Source organism: Gallus gallus, chromosome 5 (genome assembly GCF_016699485.2).
Source record: "Gallus gallus isolate bGalGal1 chromosome 5, bGalGal1.mat.broiler.GRCg7b, whole genome shotgun sequence".
NCBI lineage: Eukaryota > Metazoa > Chordata > Aves > Galliformes > Phasianidae > Gallus > Gallus gallus.
In genome coordinates this window covers 14,783,236-14,803,503 of record NC_052536.1, presented here as the reverse complement: position 1 = coordinate 14,803,503, position 20,268 = coordinate 14,783,236, and the positions used below count along the sequence as shown (strand labels likewise).

The 20,268-nt window shown below is 36.4% G+C and overlaps 1 protein-coding gene across 4 annotated transcripts in view; it reads right to left on the bottom strand.

Moving 5' to 3' along the window:
- The window catches only part of CHID1 (chitinase domain containing 1), a 103,850-nt gene that overhangs the window by 45,523 nt on the left and 38,059 nt on the right, over positions 1–20,268 (bottom strand). For all 4 annotated transcript variants that reach the window (XR_005860037.2, XM_046941633.1, XM_046941632.1 and 1 more), the window contains 2 exons: positions 19,027–19,128; positions 16,577–16,732 (listed from right to left, as the gene is read on the bottom strand). Coding sequence is in view for 3 of the 4 variants with exons in the window: in XM_046941633.1 (XP_046797589.1) it covers positions 16,577–16,732; positions 19,027–19,128 (258 nt within the window). In the remaining variant the exon portion in view is untranslated. The remainder of the gene's footprint in view (positions 1–16,576; positions 16,733–19,026; positions 19,129–20,268) is intronic.

The following is a 20,268-nucleotide window of genomic DNA, read 5'->3' as shown; positions in this document are numbered from 1 at the left end:
TCCAGTAACAACTTGTAGCCACGTAAAGTAGAGTCTTTGTAGGAAAAACTATGAAAAATAGTTGAAAGATGACTTAGTGATAGTAAAGCTACTATGCAGGACAAAATCACCGTAGGTGAGAGAGTATATTCTTCATTTGTGCTGTGCATTCTACAACTGTACTGTGCTTATAGAGTCCACAAAAGGACCCACAAAAATCACTGAGTCCAACCCCTGGCTCCCCAAAGGAAGTTTCTGAGGTCACCTGAAATGTGATTACAGTCATCCAGACAGGCTTGCATATTTGGGTTTCATTTTTGTCGGTTTAAATAGCATTAAGAAAATAAGTTTACCTAACTAGTTTCCAGTAGGACATTGCTTACTGTGCAGCGTCAGACCAAATACTTTTATCACCTTTTTGGGGTTCAGACCTGTGTAAAGCAATGAAGTATTTTAGCCAATTACACGTACAGTCAATCAGAATGTGTTTCACCAGCCAGGCTTAGAAATCTACCTAACATCCACACAAATTTTGCAATATTTCAAGCAAAACACATCCAAAGATTCATACCATGAGAGGTTTGCAGATAATGTGACCTAACCCAACTAAACATACAGTTGGAGTAGTTTTCAAATTTGGTTTAAATTAGTCCATATGTCCAAAGGGCATTGCAGAGAAAACTGCACATTCAAGATGGCCAGCAGAGACAATATGAGTCATAAACCTTATTTCCTTAAGAAATCAAGAAAAATAGAAATAATCAGGATCACTCAAGATAAGAAATATATCAAGTGAAAACCAATAATGCACTTGAGTACACACACTATGTATGTATAAAAAGAATCATACACAACACCTCAAAGCAAATAGAACTCTAACTTCAAGCAGTTCTCAAAATGATATTACTGTTCATTTCTAATTCAAAAATCAATTTTTAGCATCTCAATCTATTTTAGCCCTGTCCTCAAAACAGACTTTTTTTTTGCAGTTTAATGAATACTTGGAATTTATTTTTACACATCTTATATTTCCTAGCAATTCAAATCACAATTCTGCAATTGAACAGTGCCATAACTTGGGTAAAGCAGTACATTTTACACAAGTTATTCATCCAATATTCATCATTTGAAATGTTGTCATATTTCTACTTTCCAGCAGTAAATTATTAGCATTCCACTCTCATGCCTTTCTGCTTAGCTTTTTTTAAGTTTACTCTTGCCTGGAAGAAAGATATTTTTGAATCGATACAGGTTGCAGTGACCCAAAGTCCAGTAATACTTCAAATATTAGATTTATATTCTTAATTTATTTTTAAATTTAACATGCTTTTCTGCCTCCCTCGCCAGATCTCAATTTGAATTTCAAATATTAAACCAAGTCTGTTAATTTACATCCTATTGGAGTTCAGGTTCCGTATCTGGGTTACGAAACTTCTATTCTGAGCCCAGGGACATTGCTTTTTTGGTGATACTTCAATGAGAGGTGGTTTGAATTGTTCTGAAAGCAACACATCCCTAACAATCTGAAGTATTCTCATCTAAGAACTTTTTCTTTCACATTATGAACTTGTAAAATATATGGAACTCAGAATTATGAACAGAATCTCTTAACAAAATACATGCTTCACCACTATCTGGGATAAGAGATCATGTGTGGGTATGAACTTTGCAAGAGATGAAAATACAACTTAAAAGTTACACAGGAAAAGCTTTAAAGATTTCTAATGCATAACTCAAAAAAATCATACGCTGTGTAAGGCTAAATAGAACAACATGCTAGCATAACAAGATTTACAGCACTGGTAACGTTACTGTGTAGTTATCTGTTCCCAGCGCAAAAGCAGTCCATTACAATAAGCCTCCAGTACTGCTGCAGGACAGCATCCTATGTTCTTGGTTGACAAAGATCATTCTTCCTTGGTTAGGCAACATTTAAAACTAATCCTGCCAAAGACAAAGAAAGACAAATAATCTGTAATCTATGCAAAGTCATCTCAAAGTAGGTGGAAATATAACATCTGCAGGCTGTCCCTGAATGTATATTTTTGGTACAACTTCCTATTAGAAAAGAGGGCACTAGAAAATGGCTTGCCTTGTTTTGCTACAATGAAGGAAAATGCTGCCAGTTAAAGTGAAAGTATGAAAGTTTCAGATGTCTGCATTTTCAAATCACCCACACTTTTCAAAATCCAAACCAAGATCCCTCAAGGCACAATACTCCAGGATTATTGTAATAAAGGCAAAATAAAACACAACAAAAACTCCCTTGCCAAACTTTTGCATTTCCATTGCATTCTTTTAAAGGCAGTTAAAATGGTCCAAAAAGTTCCCTTCAGCAGGCCATCAAATAAGGCAGAATATCCTACTTCTCTTTGTTTATTCTTTCCAAGTATTCTTGGCAGCTATAACGACAAGGGAATACAAGGCAAAATTTTCTTCAGAGTTCTCTGGATCATTTCATTGTTGCACAGCATTGGTAAACATTTTTGCATGCTAGGTGAAACGAGAACCAATGTTGGTAGGAAACATGTTTAGGAAGCAGAAGTACAGGTTGTTTCCCATTTGTGTGACTTCTCCTCCCTTCAGTTGTGCAGCAAACCTGCTAAAGGTTTTGTGTGTTTAAAAAAAAAAAAAGCTTTTTTTTTTTACCTGTTAAACATCCACTCTCCAATCAAATGGTCTAGAGACAAAAGGCAAAGAGATTCCTGTCATGAAGAGGACACTTAGCAATAAACTAAGGTAATGAGTCTGAAGGTGTAAGACACGAGGTGGTAAGCCAGGGTAATAGCAAGAGCCTTGAAGAGAGACCAGAGGAATCAGGAATCAAGAATAACAAGAGGTCATGCCTAGGATTTATAAAATAATTGATTAAACATATATGAAGGAAGAAGAAGGATAAGGTGTCCTTGCGAAATAAGCTGAAATTTGGGAAGAACAAAGGAAGGATAGGAGTTTCCTGCAAAATAAGATAAAGAAAAAGCTGAGAAGAGTTTCGATCACACAGATCTGGTTAAACAAGTTTATCTTGCAGGTATATGACAGGAGATGCTGGCTTAGCACCTGCATGTAAATCCTGTTTGCTGGACAGAACAAAGAGTGACAGACTTTACACGATACAAAGATAGTTGGACAAAGAAACAAACTGGGAATCCAGATTACTATGTATAAACAAAGGAAATGAAGGGGGTTACCTGCTGGGGGTGGATGAGTGCTGACAGATGTACAGAGAAGAATGGGAACTGTGAATACCTCAGGAAAGGGGGAGAGTGGTATCTTTTTAGTCTTAGATGCACAGTGGCTACAAAAGCACAAATGCATATAAAATTTAACTTCAGGTTGTTTCACACTCATTAAAATCTCAATATTTGCTGAAGTTAAAGGTAGAGCTCTTAACTGCAATACTCCTAGAATTAAAATACATACATATGCATTTGCTTTTCTGATGGTTCAAAATAAAGGGGAAAGAGACTAAACCAAGTCCTAACTTTTTACAGCAAATTTAACAGGAGGATTAAGAAAGAAAATAAAAAAGAGCATTTTACTTCTCTTTAAAACTTGGCTTTTACACCACCATATCCTTTAACTTTCAGAAATATAACCAGGAATTTTTATCTTAAGTTAGCCAAAAGAACGTGGGTATGTGCATGTATGCCTGGCTGTTTTGAATACTCTTTCCTTTCATTTGCTTCCCAAACTCCTACTTTTCTAATCATATTAATCCTAGTTTGCTTTGGAGGTGATGGAACTGGAGGTAGAAGTTCACTCCCCTGGCAGTGCACAGTTATTTATAAACATACTGATTGGAAATAAAGATTTAGCAAGAACATGAAGGAAAAAGAAACATTTATGCGTGTTCTTCTTAGATACCATACTGGTTGTAGTCAGCAGTGAAAGATACAGGCCTCAGTTTGACAGCTCCAGTAAAAAAGAAATTCTGGAAGAGGAAAATCCCATGTTTGCAGACAGATTGCTATAGACATAATTAGAAACTGTTCAAAGGAAGTGCAAAGATGAGGCAGGTTCCCTAGTTAAGAACATAACTTCAGGCAATGGGGTTTGAAAGTTCTGATCTGAGGTCACAAATTCCCCTAAAATAGCAGATATATACTTTAGATGGGATGAGTATTTGAAGCTGTTCAATGTATGCTGGGCGTAAGATAAGCTAAAATAAATTAATTTTTAAATTTATTCTTATAATACCACTAAAAACAAAGATTTCAAGTTTAGAAACCGATCAAGCTAGATAACAGATTAGTCTGTGGAAAAAAAAAAAAAAGTTTATGTATATCACAAGCTTTTCAAAAACCCTTTCTTTTTTAATGTCATCTCAAGAAACAGTCCACTACTAAACTGTAAATACTAGAGAAATAAAAGCTGACAAAACATTTTAATTGCAGATGTTTCTAAACTCAAACGAGGGAGAAATGGGACAGAAGATGAATACATTTAGGGTAGTATGGTTAGGTCGTGGTTGGACTTGATGATCTTTAAGGTCTTTTCCAACCTCAGTGATTCTATGATTCTACATCAGAATCCGAGAAAGATTCTGAACAGAGGTCTAAATATAAACAGCCAAGCAGAAAATACAGCCTATATTGGCTAACTATTAGTCTATGATCTTCAAGCATATTTTGGCATATAGGACACTAAGGTACTAAATATAATCAAAAAAAAAAAACAAAAAAAAAACTTTGGAAGTAACCTCATTATCTTACGATTTTAACTCTGTAGGTATTAGAGTGTATGATACTGCATTGCTTCATTTGCTTCACACGGAATATACTGAAATAAATGTTAAACTCTAAAGCCAGCTTCTCATCAGCACTACGTGGATAAAAAATCTAAAATTTCAAATGAGAAACAATTAGTATGTAAGAGCAATGACAGTCAGCTTAAGTGATGCATATTGCTGAGAAGGGAATTTGAGTGAACTTGGAGGAAGTGAACAGAAAAAAAAAAAAAGCAGCTAAAAGATCACATCATTTCCTACCCAAGTACAAGATTACTGAGAAGTCCTTCCGAGCAAATTGTTTCCTCTGTTGCTACAGACTCCCTGCTGCTTTAATCTATCAACTAAGGCACCTGAAGATTTTAAGCTTATGTTCCTAACAGCCTCCTTTCTTTCTATATATATCTTTCCATTAGTACTAACATAATGTTACTTGTTTTGGAAGACGTTACTGTACGTAGTAAAACATACAATCAATCTTATTATGCAGCTTGATAATGACTGTTTCACAACAGATTAATAGCAAGTGGTTTCCTTGCAAACTATCAGTGTTTACTACTAACTTTAGGCAAATTCATGTTTCAATGCCAGACCCTCGATTTAAAAAAAAACAAAACAAAGCCCAAATACATTAAACAAACAAAGAAGCAAATGGATTTTTCAATTTTTCTTAATGCAGTTGCTAAATAAATGCTGCCAGTCAGCTACAGAGCTCCAGGCGTATCTTATGCTTAATATTACCTTTATGGATTTACTCGAGGATGACTGCGGGAATGGAGCAAGAAGAAAACACTTCATTTTTGTAGAGGTTTTCAGATCTGATTGAAATTTATTGATGGGGCTCTCTGTAAGCTTGACGCTTTACTGCTAGTGGTGCAGAGCTTTTTTGCTCTGTCTGGGGATAAATCTAAGCTAAATACAATATTTCTCAAGTATCTTAGTTTCTCCTGATCTAAATTCTAATTGATTTTCTTAAGATAAAGCTGTTTTTTGGTTGAGATCTTCCATCAACTTTCTTTCATGACTAGATTTGTGCAGATGTATAAAAAGAACAGCTAAAATATACCTGAAAATAATCCTTTCTAAATCAGAAAAGAATCAGACGCGTGCTGCTCCATCTGGACGCACTCTTAAAAGGAAGCACTCCTGCCTTTATTAATTCATAGTTCTAAAAATCTTTTATCTGGTATCTTTGATATCCATTTGGTACATACAGTTGTTTCTAATACTAGTTTCCAAAGTCAAAAGTAATAGCAATTATGAGTGATAAGCAATTTACCATTCATCTGTAACTATTTCACCTACTCTCGTGTGCTCTAACTTGTACTCCCAAGAAACAGATGAGTGAGGAAAAGAGGACAGAAACAAAACCAGGGTAAACTCAACAGCCGAGAACGTCTGGATTTAATGTCAACAAAATGGAATTAAAGAACTAGAGCAATACCAGTGCAGGAGAAACTAGATTTTAAATTGGTAACTAAGCAGCTGTCAAGGGGAAATGGGACACCATCATATTTTTAACTGAACATTGCATTGTTAACTGCAGAGACTCTGTGGTCCCCGGGATGCTTTTACCACATAAGGTACTCATTCACTGGGTAATGTGGGCTCAGGAATGCCAGTTTGCAATGACGATGTTACTTTCATAGGTCTGGTGATCAAAGGTCTTGCTGAGGATTGTTGTCTCATCAATTTCTCTCCACACACACTCATAATTCAAGATGCTAAAACCCAGGGTCAATTCCATAGATCGCTATTGCCAATGCAAATCACAGCTTTTCACTCATATTGTTCATATTTAAATATATTCCACTTCATACAGAGTTTTCTCAAACTGTCTAGTGCTTTATTACTATAAAATGAGGAATAAGTGGAATAACTGTATCTAAATTCATTAAAACTAATTCAAAGCAGTGAAAAAATATGGAAAGTGACAGCTTCGTTGACTTTTACCTTCTCAGGTTTATAGCTCCAACAGATCAGCATATTAAGCATATTAACCCACAACTCAGTTGGAAGCAGCGTAGGAAAATAAATCACTGGGACTCAAAGTCAGCATTTACTTAGACTACTGATGACTCAAGGAAGTTTTGCTTTTACTCAAACAGGAAAAAAACTATCATCTTGTAAAACAGCATCTCTAAATTTTGGTAGGTGCAAGGAAACACTAATGATAAGATGATCTCCTCTGGGTTGAAACACTGTAGTAGATAATTCACTCTTATATTGAAAATTGCAAGCACCACCTGCCTATGTCGCCCTGTCCAGTATTTGAGGGCGGCAGATGTACCCTCCAGTCTTTGACTCCACGTTACTCCTCTTGTGTGACTGATGTCCTCAGACACGAATGGGGCGTGCATGTACCTGCTCTAAGCCTGGCCATATAGCTACCTTGAACTGCATGTGAAATAAAATTCTGGCGAAATTTTCTTTCTGCTCTCCAACCATAGGGGCAGGTAAATTAAAAATAAAAGCTGAAGTTATTTGTAAAAGTTGTGATACATGGCGAGATGTTAAAGTTTGCAAAGACAGTTTCCTTCTGAAATAGATAACAAAAGCTACACTTAATTTAAATGTGGAAATTACTACATTAAATGGTAAGAAAGAAGGAACTGCTCAGGAGATACAGATACATTTAGGGCGTAATCTGGCAGATTTCATTCAGATTCCATATAGTGCATCTGTAATAATCTTTGTAATAGTACTTATCTTTCTAAAAGGAAATGAAGTATCAGAGTCTGCCCCGACTTCCATCTTAGCCACGAACAATGCTGTGTTCCAGCAGCATTTTGAAATACAACTCTCATACTTTTAGCACACAAAATCCAAAACTGATTTAACTAAAATTTTTTATACAGCATTTCTAGACCCATTTTCCTAAAACAATCACAAAATAACTCAGTGGTGGGGAAAGAAGAAAATCACCTTCTGCTTCTCTGTACTAATAACATACAGAAATGCCTCAAGAAAATGTGAAGAAAATATTCATTGCACCTTTTACAGCTACTGAATGCTATCAGTAGAAACCTCATTCAATCACCCGCTGTATAACTCAAGTGTAAACAAGCTGCTCACACAAATCAAAAGCTGTTAATGTTGTGGAACACACTTGCATTTCTATTATTTCAAAGGCTCTGGAGTTATATGCATCATTATTATTTTCTGTAAGTATTACTTCAAGCCTATTCAGAAAGCCAGCATATTTCACAGGCTGGCTCTTGACTCGCTTACTGAGTCCTTCCATCAGGAACTGAATTGTATCATAGAATGGCCTGGGTTGAAAAGGACCACATCTAGCTTCAACCCCCTGCTATGTGCAGGGTTGCCAACCACCAGACCAGGCTGCCCAGAGCCACATCCAGTCTGGCCTTGAATGCCTCGAGGGATGAGGCATCCACAACCTTCTTGGGCAACCTGTTTCAATGCATTACCACCCTCTGAGTGAAAAACTTCCTCCTAATATCGAACCTAAACCTCCCCTATCTCAGTTTAAAAGTCATTCTGTGCACTTTGTCACTGTGGTATCTACTTTCTTCAGAATCATGCGTAATAAACACACACATTTCTTCTTGCCCTCCAAAATAACCATGCACAAAAACACAGAGAACCTTTAGAAATGTCTATGGCTTTTCTTGTTTTGTTTTTTAAACAGAAATTCTTCCACTGCCTTATGCAAAAAAGTAATCAATTTTTTTTGTAGTATTAGTGCTTTTGGTAATTCTGCTGTTTAAAAATGAAATGAAAAGAGGCACTCAGACTTTATGATGCTGTACATCAATTTTTAGTACAAATCAAGACTGAGCTTTTAAAATAAACTCTAACAACACTGTAACGCATCATGAAGCAGTCTCGGTGCAAATGGATTGTTTTCTGGATGACACAACACAACACACAAATTGCTGATGAGTTTCAGCCCAGAGGAACAGACTACAGCCAGTCCAGAGAAAAATGCCCCAAACATACTGTAAGTACTGGGTCACAAAACTACTGCTGTGCCACACTGCTTGACAATATACTCATAGCCAAATAATGAAGACAAATAATGACTTTGGCAGATCAGAAAAAGGAAAAAAGAACCACACTTTATCAGGTATACCCTAAGATTCAGTTTGCTTCAAAAGAACAATAGTGCCTCCCTTTAGCAAATAGAGTATATAATTGTCTTATAAAATTGTCGCCATATAAATTCAACCATTAAAATTATATCTGAGTTACTAAGAAAGCTCATCCCAACTCTTAAATCCATACTGATGATATTTAACTCATTTGAACAGACCTATAAAAAGGTCAATATCAGAACTGATGTCTGAGTGCACTAAAGAAAGGTAAAGACACGAAATCTTTGCAGGGATATGCGAGAAAACTGTTTACGATGGTCAACCAATAATTTTATTCAACATCCTAACTTTGTCTGACTTGAAGGAGAAGATGCTTCAGAACAGCTTTCATTACTTAACCATTACTTTAACGATGATAAGGTGGCTTTTCTTTCAAACATATGGTGGTCAGATTTTTTGTTTGTCCGGGATTCTTGTGGTGATGGGGAAGATGAGAGAGAATTGAGGTGGGTTGTTTTTTTCTGAGCATCCATTATGTTAACATACCATTTTTGGTACTAAGTCAAATTTCTACTCCCTATCCGCACACAACTTTGTCTTCCTCTGCACTCTTTATACATCATATTAGTCTCTTTCATGGAGATTCTTGTGGATTTTCTTTTCATGCTCTACTAGTATTCAGAAAAGGAAGATGGCCAGTGGTCTCCTACAAGCACTTACATTCCACAACCCTTTAAAATGAGTGTATTTTCTGATAACAATGGCTCATGAAGTAAAAAGACACAGTCACAAACACTTCTCCTGACAGTAAGTACCATCTGGTTCCTACTGGTGAGATTTGCAGCCACAGCTCAAAAAGAATAGCCAAAAGTGGCTGAGTATGAGGTGCAGCTGCTACCTTGATGTAAGATGAAAAAAAGAGGTTTGGGGCATGGCTTACAGTATTCAACCACAAAATCCATAATGATTCCAGCCAATAATAAAACTATTTTCATGGTACCTGAAGGCTGATCAGTCAAGTCAGACATGGGTCAAGTCTAGACTCCATGAAGGACAGAAAGTTGTCCTGAAGGATAAAGATCACGTATCTTGGTTTTAGTTCTGACTACTTTCTCAGCAATCATGACAATTCAATTCATTCGAACAGATTAATATTAAAATTTGGAAATGAGGATTGCAAAACCCTCAATGCAAACCAAATACAAAAGCTACAAGCTGCTTTCATTCAAGGCTTACAAGAAAAGCATGCCTACGCAAAAAAAGCAAAAAATGGAAAAAAAAACAACCATACTAGATATCAAACAATACCCCTCCTTTAACAAAATACAGATGATTTCATTGCTGTCAATTTTCTAGTAAAGAGAATACACCATCAGAGCCTGGCTCTATTCAAGCTATTCAGGTAGTTATATAAACAAGCCCTTTCTTATAGTGTCTGCATTCAGAAACATATATTCCATTACTTCATTTCATTTCCTTAAGTCTACCCAATTTTTTTAATGGTCAGACACAAACAACAAAACACTGTTCCACCTACCCATAACCAATGGGGAAAACAACGGAGATATACATTAAAAAAAAAAGTCCAAAAAAAACCCCCAATGCATTTTTCTCAGGAAGAAGTCAGAAATGCTCCCAGTATAGAAATAAGACAGAGATCCAACTGTCTACAGCCAGCACCCCAGGCCATGCACCCCTATCAGCAGAGGCTAGGTCTCAAGGTGACCAATAAGCCTCATCCAATCTGCCATTTGTTGGCCTGAAAAGGACTCTGCAGGAAGGTTTGGATTCTGAAGGCATAGAAATTTACTCTGCATAGTGTATTCAGTCAGCTCTGCAACTTCCTCAAGCCTAAATTGTATAAAGATACTAATCATCTACAGGAGGCCCGTTTCACCACCCCAACCAATTCACAATGGTATTGAATATGGGAAGTGTCTTATGGGGACAGTCAATGCCAGACAAAAATTAATAATTATCCTTTCAGCATTGAGCATGATAGAGGATGGGGCAATTGGGAGCTAACGGACTAATAACGGAGCAATCTGGACGCACAGATGGCGCTACTTGTTCTATGTTGTCTGTTAATCATCATATATTTAAAGAGATTCAGTCAGCGCTGGAAGTGTTTTTAGGTTCATCACTAGTGATCTCACAAGCCCAAATAAAGCTTCCAAAGCAACGAGCTTTTTTCACTTTACTGTACATTGGGTGCATACACCCACACGCAGATCTGTAAACACAAGTCAAATTTAACTCACAGTAAAGGCTTCTGGTTCCTATTTGTTTGCTTTAGACCACAAAAGTATTTTTCCCAATTCCATCATGCTATCTTCTAATGGTTCAAATATGAGAGAGTAAAGAAATAATTATATCATTATAATTTTGTCAACATTTGTGTATCTAAATATTGCCTGTAGCAAGCAAATTTAGCACTAAATAAAGAATCCCCAGAGAAAGAGAGGAGCACATTTCACAGCAACATGCTCAGCATTTAAATTGTACATCACAATGGACTTTTTGTTTTTTAAACAGATACACATTCATCCATAACCAATGTGCCATAATACAATGGAAGCTCAGATCTAATGACTTGTCTAATAAATACAGGCCACCTTTCCAACATTTCTGAACAAACAAGGAATGTGTTTTTGCTTAAAAACCAATTGTAACAACTTGATAGTTAAGGTAATTGTAGCAGAAATGCTAAGTCAAGACTTAAAGCGGTGATTGAACACCTGGTGGGAAGGCAGGGCCAACCCAGGGAAGCTCAGGTACATGTGATGCACCTGAGTGACTGGAAGAGGTGGAGTCAGGATCCACCCCATCCCAGACCTCATTTAAAAGTTGGCAGTGCAGACAGGGGGATCTCTCTAGGGATCTCTGTTTTTCTGAGGTTTTCCAAAGGTAAGTAGCTTCCTTTCTTTATTTCTGTGTCTATGGCTGCTGCATTTGAGCAAGTTCTTACTTGTTGCAGTCTGGGGCCTGGCTACTCTGCTGTTATTGCTGTGCTTTCCATCGCACTGCAGTCATGTTTACCACTTGGACAAGCTGACATATAATAATTTCACTTCATAAAATGTTCTAATTTATATGGATTAATTCACCTTCCATTCCTAAAGGGAGGAACAGACAGATGTGTTATGGAAGCCACATGTAACAGAGTGTCACAGTGGAAATTTAATAGAATAAATCTCTTGAAATACTCCTGAATTATTTAGACAGTTCTAGTATAGAAATAACTTTTTTCCAATGCCAAGTCCAACTCTAATTTCCTTCTATTGTGCTACAGATCTGCCCCAGCACTACAATTTAGGAAGGAGCTGAACAGTCTCTCCAATGAAGTGAAGAAGTGTATAACAGATCAAGAGATGTTCAGTCCCACAGGGCTAACTGGAACATCAGTTTACTTGAAATATTAGTAACTGCCTGAAGTTACATAAACTATGAGTAAAACAGATTAAATCAGGAGACAAAATCCTGATGCAAGGAGGTAGTAGAAGTCCTGAGAGAATTACAGCAGGAAGACAAATGTTGTAAAAGCCTTGGAAAGTTTCAAGAGCAACAGTCTCCCTTAAACATGTTTTTTGTTACCTTCTATGAGATAATCATGAGTCACAGTTGACCCAAATCTTCTTAAATTGTTACTAAGAATTGCTGCTAATAAAAAAACAGTAATTCAGGATAGAAAGCTCATCTCTAACTGTTTAGAAGTACTACTTTTTATTACCTGCTATTTAGAGAATGGAAGGCAGCCAATAAAATTTTCAATAGAGCTCAACATCCTCACATAGCAAGTCATCTTATTTTCCATCTCTAAATAGCACAATGCGTTGTCAAATTAGTTTCTCCCTTGCTTCAACTGGCAATTTATTATATCAATCTTCTTAAGTATTTAAAAATTAACATAAAAAAATCCCTATTCAGATTCCTTTAAATAAAAGCTAAGCACAGACAGCATTGTCTCACAACAATGGAGTTATTCCCATATCTACTTTCAACAGCTATGTTTGGAACAAAAGCAGACAGAATGCAGAATATATTCTTAAGTTATCTACAGCCAGGTAGAACAGAGATGTATCTTCCCTCTTGCAGCACCATACAAAAAAGGACACAGCGTCTTTAATAGATAAAACTTTGCAGGGATGTGCTCAATAACTAAGGCTGATTTATTAAATATAAGAGATACTGTTGCCATGTGATAGACTTTGATTTACATGGCTTCTAACTCACAGCTACCACCGAACCTTATCAGCTCCCATTTTGTCTAGGTCATAAAGGCTATGCATTTTAGATGGCATGGAATGGATAGCACCACTGCATCACTGTCTAACCTCCCATGAGAAAACAATGGATATTATTGCAATTGAAGTGTAATACCCCAATGATTAAGACAGATTCTGAAGAGCAGATAGCTAAAGGGGGAAAAAATTACAGGAAGGTAAAAGTTTGTGAGATTGAGGGGCTTGCTGACCTAATACAGGTATCAAAAAGCTCCTGTTTAAAGATTCTGCAGGAAAGCTAAACAATTTTAGCTTTGGGAGAGTGTGAAGAATTATTTACCCAATATATACGCTTTTGAGGTAAAGAAGAAATATTGTCAGGTTGCAGCATCAATAGAGGACAGACTGGAACTAACTGACCATTAGAGTAGCAAGTCAGCCACATCAGCTGCTTATGTTCTGACAGGATTTTAATGTGGTGGTAAGTTTTAATGTATCTTAGCAGCTCAGACACCTGATTCTTGATAGCCAGAGGGCAGTAAACATTGCCAGAAGCACTAGAGGTGATATGGGGAATCACAAGCATACAACCTTTATTCCAGTTTATCATTTTGTACAAACTACATCACAACTAAATATACATGGGAATGTAGCTTCCCTGCAGCTAAACTGCAGTGGTACTTGTTAGATTAAAGCATAAAAATGTGCTACAATCTCCAAGACAAACTTCACTGTATTAACAAACAGCATTTGTGAATGAGCTGCAAGTCAAAGATCAACACACTGTTAGGGCAAAAATAAGCAGTAGTTTCTACTGTAACAACTCTCAAAGACAAACTACATTGTGCTGTCAAAGAAAAAATAGTTTTCTTGTCATTTACTTCTGATATTTATACATCACAGGCACATAACAGAAGCATATTGCTTTCTGTAGTGTGTATGCAGAAAAAGGATATTACATGGGAAGATTGTATAACTTTTCAGCAAAATAACCAAGTAGTTCTACTTCTTAAAATGTATTCTGCAATAAAAAAACCACAGCTATAGAAATATAAGTTCTATTGAAAATTATTTTATGAACTTAACAGTTAAAAAATATTCAGCAAATTGAATCTGCCTGCATTCAGAGTCTCCTTGCGTTACTTAATTACGTTCTATCCTGAAGATAAACAGAAACAGTGAGACCAGGAAAGGTTTTTGCACTCTGTCATTCTGCATGTAATTCTTTGTATAAGCTATCTGCATGTAATTCTGTGTGTAAGCTATAATAACTTTAAACATTGGCCTGTTGAAGATCTGTATATGCAACAAATTTTACATGCAGAAACCTGAAGAAATGTATATAGGACAAAGCTGATTCTTCCATTCAGCATTTAGCTGAAGAATTGTTTTATTTTTAGCCTCATTAATAGTGCTTTATCTTAACGTCACTATCACTACAACATATAAAGCACAGACTCTAATTTTCCCATTTTCTACAGGTCACAAACAACACCTGAATTACAGTCACCACCAAAGTAGAAGCTCAAATTCACTAAGGAGCGAAGGTAAGAAAGATAAATAATGAAGTCACCCACTTCTCCACTGAAAGTCTACGTTTCTTTTTTTATATTGTATGAAGCAGATACAGAAAGAGAAAATAGGATCATGCCTCAGCCGTGTGTTGTTTAGAGACAGGAAAAAAAACCTTAGATGAAATATTCTTCATGGAATAAGAAGGAAGCTTTTTTTGGAGGGATGGAGAGAGGAAGAGGGTCTCTGATAAGCTAAGCCCATTGTGGGGTTCCAGTGGATGCAATACTGATAGTTATTGCTCAGACACTAGAAACTGAGACTTCCTTACAATCACCATTTACCAACTAAGAGGCAGAAAGTTTATTTCACAGCAACAACCCCTCTTTCCTCTGCTTTAATTCAGAAGCTTGGTCTACTTTGAAACTGTTCACTGAATCTGTTTTACCATTACGTTACGTAATACATACAGCAAACACTAAAACATAAGTGTGCATGCTTAAAATACATTCCTGGAAAGACAAACATAACTGACACCTATTTAATAGGTAGAGCAGTATAGTGAAAACTAATGTATTTCACATAGAAATTGAAACTGATCTTTACATTTAAGATACTTTGTCCAAAACACTGCTTGTGGTAAGCATGTATGAAGTGTCAGTCTCATGGTCTGCCATTAAAGAATATGTTAACAGAACCACTCTTCACATAAAACTATTTCATATTATGTACCAGTGCCCTACATGCAGCTAAACAGTGCTTTTTGATAAAAATGTTGCTAATCATAAATGACTATTAGCTAGGAGGCTTTTTTGTCATTAATTAAAAACCAATGCAAATTAATCCTATAATATAATCCAGAGTAGTTTATGAAACCACAATAGTGCATAGTATGTTTTCAAAAGAAAACTTCAATGCAAAAGCTGTGGTTGAGTAAACACTGAGATCCTATTTTGTTTTAGCTAGTTACAACTAACTACAAAGAAGCCATTCTGATATACTTTCTGTACACTTTCCACTGTAGACAATGGCTTTTCTCCCCTCATGCTGCAGTCATTTTCTATTACCCAGAAATTCAGACAATTCCGCAAAGCAAAAAGAATTGTCTACAGGATTATAGCAGAGCAAATGGCCAAGGTAAAGCATGAAGACATTGGAGGCAAATTAAATGACAACAGAAATGTTTGTGTAACCAAAGGCACGAACATTAAGTTCTTGCCTTATAGAGTCTGTCCTTTAATATTTCAGTGCCTAACATTTTTTTTTTTAACTATATGGGTGTAGTGTATGAGCAAAAACCAGAATAGTCAGCTCATGCGCTTCAAGGCTTGGTTTTATTTTGTAAATTAATATCAAACTTCTGAAAAAGCAAGATTTTTATTTATTTTATCTGCCAAATTCATACTGGTTTTATTGCTTTGTCTTCTGGCTTGATGCACTGTGCCCTAACTGTATTTCTGTGAAGCTGCTTATTATACATGGCTGTTACCCAAAACTAAAACAACCATCATCTTTGGAGAATCAATATAAAATTTCAGGCTGTCTTTCAAATACATCCCTTTATCTTCTTATGGATTTTTGTCTCCAGGTGGGCTTACTATAGCTTTTTCTACTCAAAAGAAATTTGGTGGCCTGTTGCTGTTTGACACTGGTATCAAATTTGATAGTAATAGGTAACAACTTCAGGAACTGAGAGAAAAGAATCCGTAGGTCAACTAAATGAAACCCAAAGTGATATAGAGCATAGAAAAAATAAAGCAAAACACCACCAGGAAGATGACAAACCATGTGTACAACACAGGTAGGGGAAGGAGAGAAAATTACACAACTGTTTTTCCCATCAGTGTTCCAACAGAATACCTGTGCCATCTATCTGCACTTCTGCACAGCAAATCTGTATCTCAATCTGTAACCTTAATCTTAATCTGTAATCAGTGAACCACTTTTTCATGCATAGCTTTATCACTTTTGCCATTTCTATGTTATCAACACATCCATAATTTTAAAAATAAACGACTATAAATTTCCAAGTTTGTGAGAATATCACATATAAGTACTATCCAGAAAAGTCTTACCTGGTACCAAGGATTGGCTCCCCCAAGGCTCCCAAAGCAGAATAGTCCATGCCGTAGAAATTCAGCCCTAGAAGTATTTTGTTTCTCCATTTTGAATCAGGATCCAATACTTGAATACAGGCTCGTACCCAGGGCAGTGGGGAATTTGGACCAGGCCTATTGAGTTAATTAAAAAATAAAACAAGCTGTGAGAGAAGGTACACATTCACCTTAATTAGTCCTTTCTTTTGGACCAGAGTAATCGTAAAGAGCAAACTATGGCACACAAAAAACAGTGAAGATTAATCTACAATCCTACAAAGGTTCCATGCATGTTCCTAGATGGCTTGAACTACTGATGCACAGAGGATGCTTGCCCCACTCAACTTGGTCATTCGCTTCTGTGGTGAAGAGATGTGAAACTTCTTACAATTGGTTTCCTTCTAGCACATTTTCTCTGTCATGGAGCTTTGCACACTGCCCACAGTACATTTCAAAAATCTGTACAACTTCAGTTTTTTTCCAATACCATTTTAATACTGTGTTTTTACGGTAAGCTTGTGTAATACACTGGGACAAAATCTACCATTTACTTGCAGAAAGATCTATAAAAGCAATGACTGGTAAGCAATGCAGGTTTCAGTGACTGCTTAACATTTGTACGCTACTTCTGCTTGAAGCCCTAAACAGATAATTGCCTACTAACAACAAAAAGCTACATAAATGAAAAAGTGTAGCGCTAGAGTACTCAGAGTAGTTGAACTGTCCTATACACAGTATCAGGATTTCAGGCTAATTTGCTCCCTAGCTCATCAGGGAGGATAGCAACGAATTTTACTGCAAAAATTCAATAGTGTGATAAAAGTAAAAGCATGTTCTGGTCTTATAAATATAAACATTGTCTACTTTGCTAATTATCTGCCTCAAAGCATTTAGGATATCAGTGACATTAAAATCATGTGCTAACAATAGAGAAATTTTGCTGTATGTGTTATCCTGTATTTAACATACTCAAACCAATCAAAGCTAATTTAAAAGAAGAAGATCAGAACTATTTTTTTCAAATCCTTTCTCAGAAAATTTATTTTGAACACAATGGGTGCGTTAACTGAAGACCGCCTCCCTTGCACGTTAAAGTATAAAAAAACCCAGCTCCAAGCCAGATTTAAGTAGCTTAATGTAGCAGTGAAAGTATTAAGATGAGACTGTGCCATAATAGATCTTGTGATTTTAACATGTCATAAAGCATAGTGAAACTTCACCGTACAGGAAAGATGGTAGCCTACAGTATAGTGTGTATTTCTAAATGCATCCAGGGTTCTACATAGGTTTGAAAAGTCTATATGAAAGTCCTTGGCATCTCATCTTCATAGAGGTCAGATTTACATAAAGGAAAGCTAGAATGGTTATCTCTATGCTGCATATTTCAGCAGAAGAGGGTAACAAATAACCGTTCTAATTTCAAATATGTTCCTTTTCCCTAGGGTGCTAGGCTTGATGATCTAGAAAAAGGGTCTGGGGAAAGAGATAAGAAAGAGATAGGTAAGCTTAATAGAAAAGAACTTCAGTCTCTTCAGAAATAAACCTGGGTAGACTCTATTAATATGCTAGAATACTACAGGTGGCAGAGGTCTTAGTGATGTAATACATGCATTTCTACATCTGACAGCTTACCACAAATTTTAACCCTAGACAGCCATACTGAAGCAAGATAAATAGAATCACCCTGGAAGTCAAAGTGCATGTCTTTATCTGCAATTTGGAGATGAAATGAACCACACTTCTGGAGAATGATGATGTTAAAAGTCTGAGTTTAAGGACCTCTCTACTTGATTGCTGTTCCACTTCCAAAGACATAAAAATCATAAGTTCCTGAAAATGAACATTCACATGAGAGTGGAGTTTTCTGTTGCTTTTCAGTTAGATCAGCTGGTTCATTGAGCTGCTGCACAACAGCTGTAGAAGTACAAAGGAGAGACTAGTGGAAGAACGTAAAAACATGTTTAACCATGATCACATCAGCAGTGCTGTCAAAATACTGAGTCTGCTGCCTCATGAGGAAGCAGACAAGTGAGCTGTCAATTGTGCTTTAAAGCTATTCTTTCCGCAGTGAGATGTACTGGATTATTCTGTACCATTGTGCAAAACTGTGTCAAACAACTAAAAGTGAAAAATTCACCTGGAAACGAGTGTTACAGCACCAGTAAAAGAATTATTATTTAGCTCAGGTGCAAAGCTTTCTAAAATACTGTGTGCCAAATCTTCACTGCAGCTAAACCCAAATTATTTGCTGGTTCAAAAATCAACTGTTCTAATTACTAATCTAAAACTTCAGTATCTGATACAGTTAATGCAGACCATCCGCTCTGAGAAAATTTAAAAAACAACAAACCTCACATTGTAGATTTCATAAGGGCATAAATGGGAATCAGTTACTTCAGCTTTTTGTTTTTCTAGTGTTAGAGTCTTACCGTTGTGGTGTTGAATAGTCATATGTCATGAGACTGAAGCTGTCTACTGCTGAGGCCAACTGATCAAATTCTTTCTTTGTGAACATTCCCGGCTGGTTAGTCCTTTTAAAACAAATTTAAAAAACAAATTAAACAAACAAATTATTTTCACAGTCTGGCTGACATCCCTGCCCACAGAGTGTGGGTTGGAACTAGATGACCGTAAAGATCCATTCAAACCACAATCATTCCATGATTCTATGAAATTGAATGAATCCATTCTGCCCTCAGTTTGAGGAAATTCCACTCCATGACCTTCATCACGTATAAGTTTAGCTATGCCTTCAGTACACCATTGTATGAATTCTTAATGCCCTGTGCCTATTTTTCTTTTAATTAAAAAACAAAACAAAATACTCTGCTCATCCTGTACAAAATCTAGCTTCATGAGGTGAGAGGGTGTATTTTGACAGTTTTGGATTCATAGAAACACTTTACTTTCTTCAACCATTCAACCCAACCAATTACTGCACACAAGTTCTGAGTATGTTTCAAAGAGAATTCAAAACATCAAACCAGCAGTGCACAAAAGAAAGCCTTAAGCATATGGCAAAGATGCAAGGAGATCATTGTCCTCAGCCAGAGGGCTCTGAAGCACAGGTAGAGAAGCCGTGTGTTATCCTAAATAGCCTGGGAAAGCAGGGTTTGTAGGAGAACACTACAAAGAAAAAAGTAGTTTAACAGCTACAGACTCTTCTGTAGGAATGTATGAGATAACACTTGAGAACAGAGGGGAAAATACTGAAGACTTCGCAACTTCCCAGTGATATTACTTTACCTAGAAATTAGCAGATGACCCCTATTTAGACAAACTACAGATTAAAGCCACTCACGGTCCAACTCAACTGTAAAATCCAAAAAGATGCTCAGTAACAGATGCAAGTAATAAAATGAAAAAAAAAAAATCACTTGTTTTGACCCTTATCGCTTTTGGATCAGTGTCTAAATTCTTCATCCAATATTATGTGCTAAATGGATCATCAGAGCATAACCACATTCATTTATCAGTTTAAAAGGACACTTTAGGAAAGTAGTTAACAGAGTACAGGTTATAAAGTGGGGCAGAATAAATCGTTTAACATATGTCGTATTATAGGTGAGTAATGCATGAATGATATTTGCAAGTCAGGTCAATGAATGAGACCGAATGCACACTAGAATATGTAGTTCTAATTTGTACAGCATAGCAGTGCTCTAGCAGGT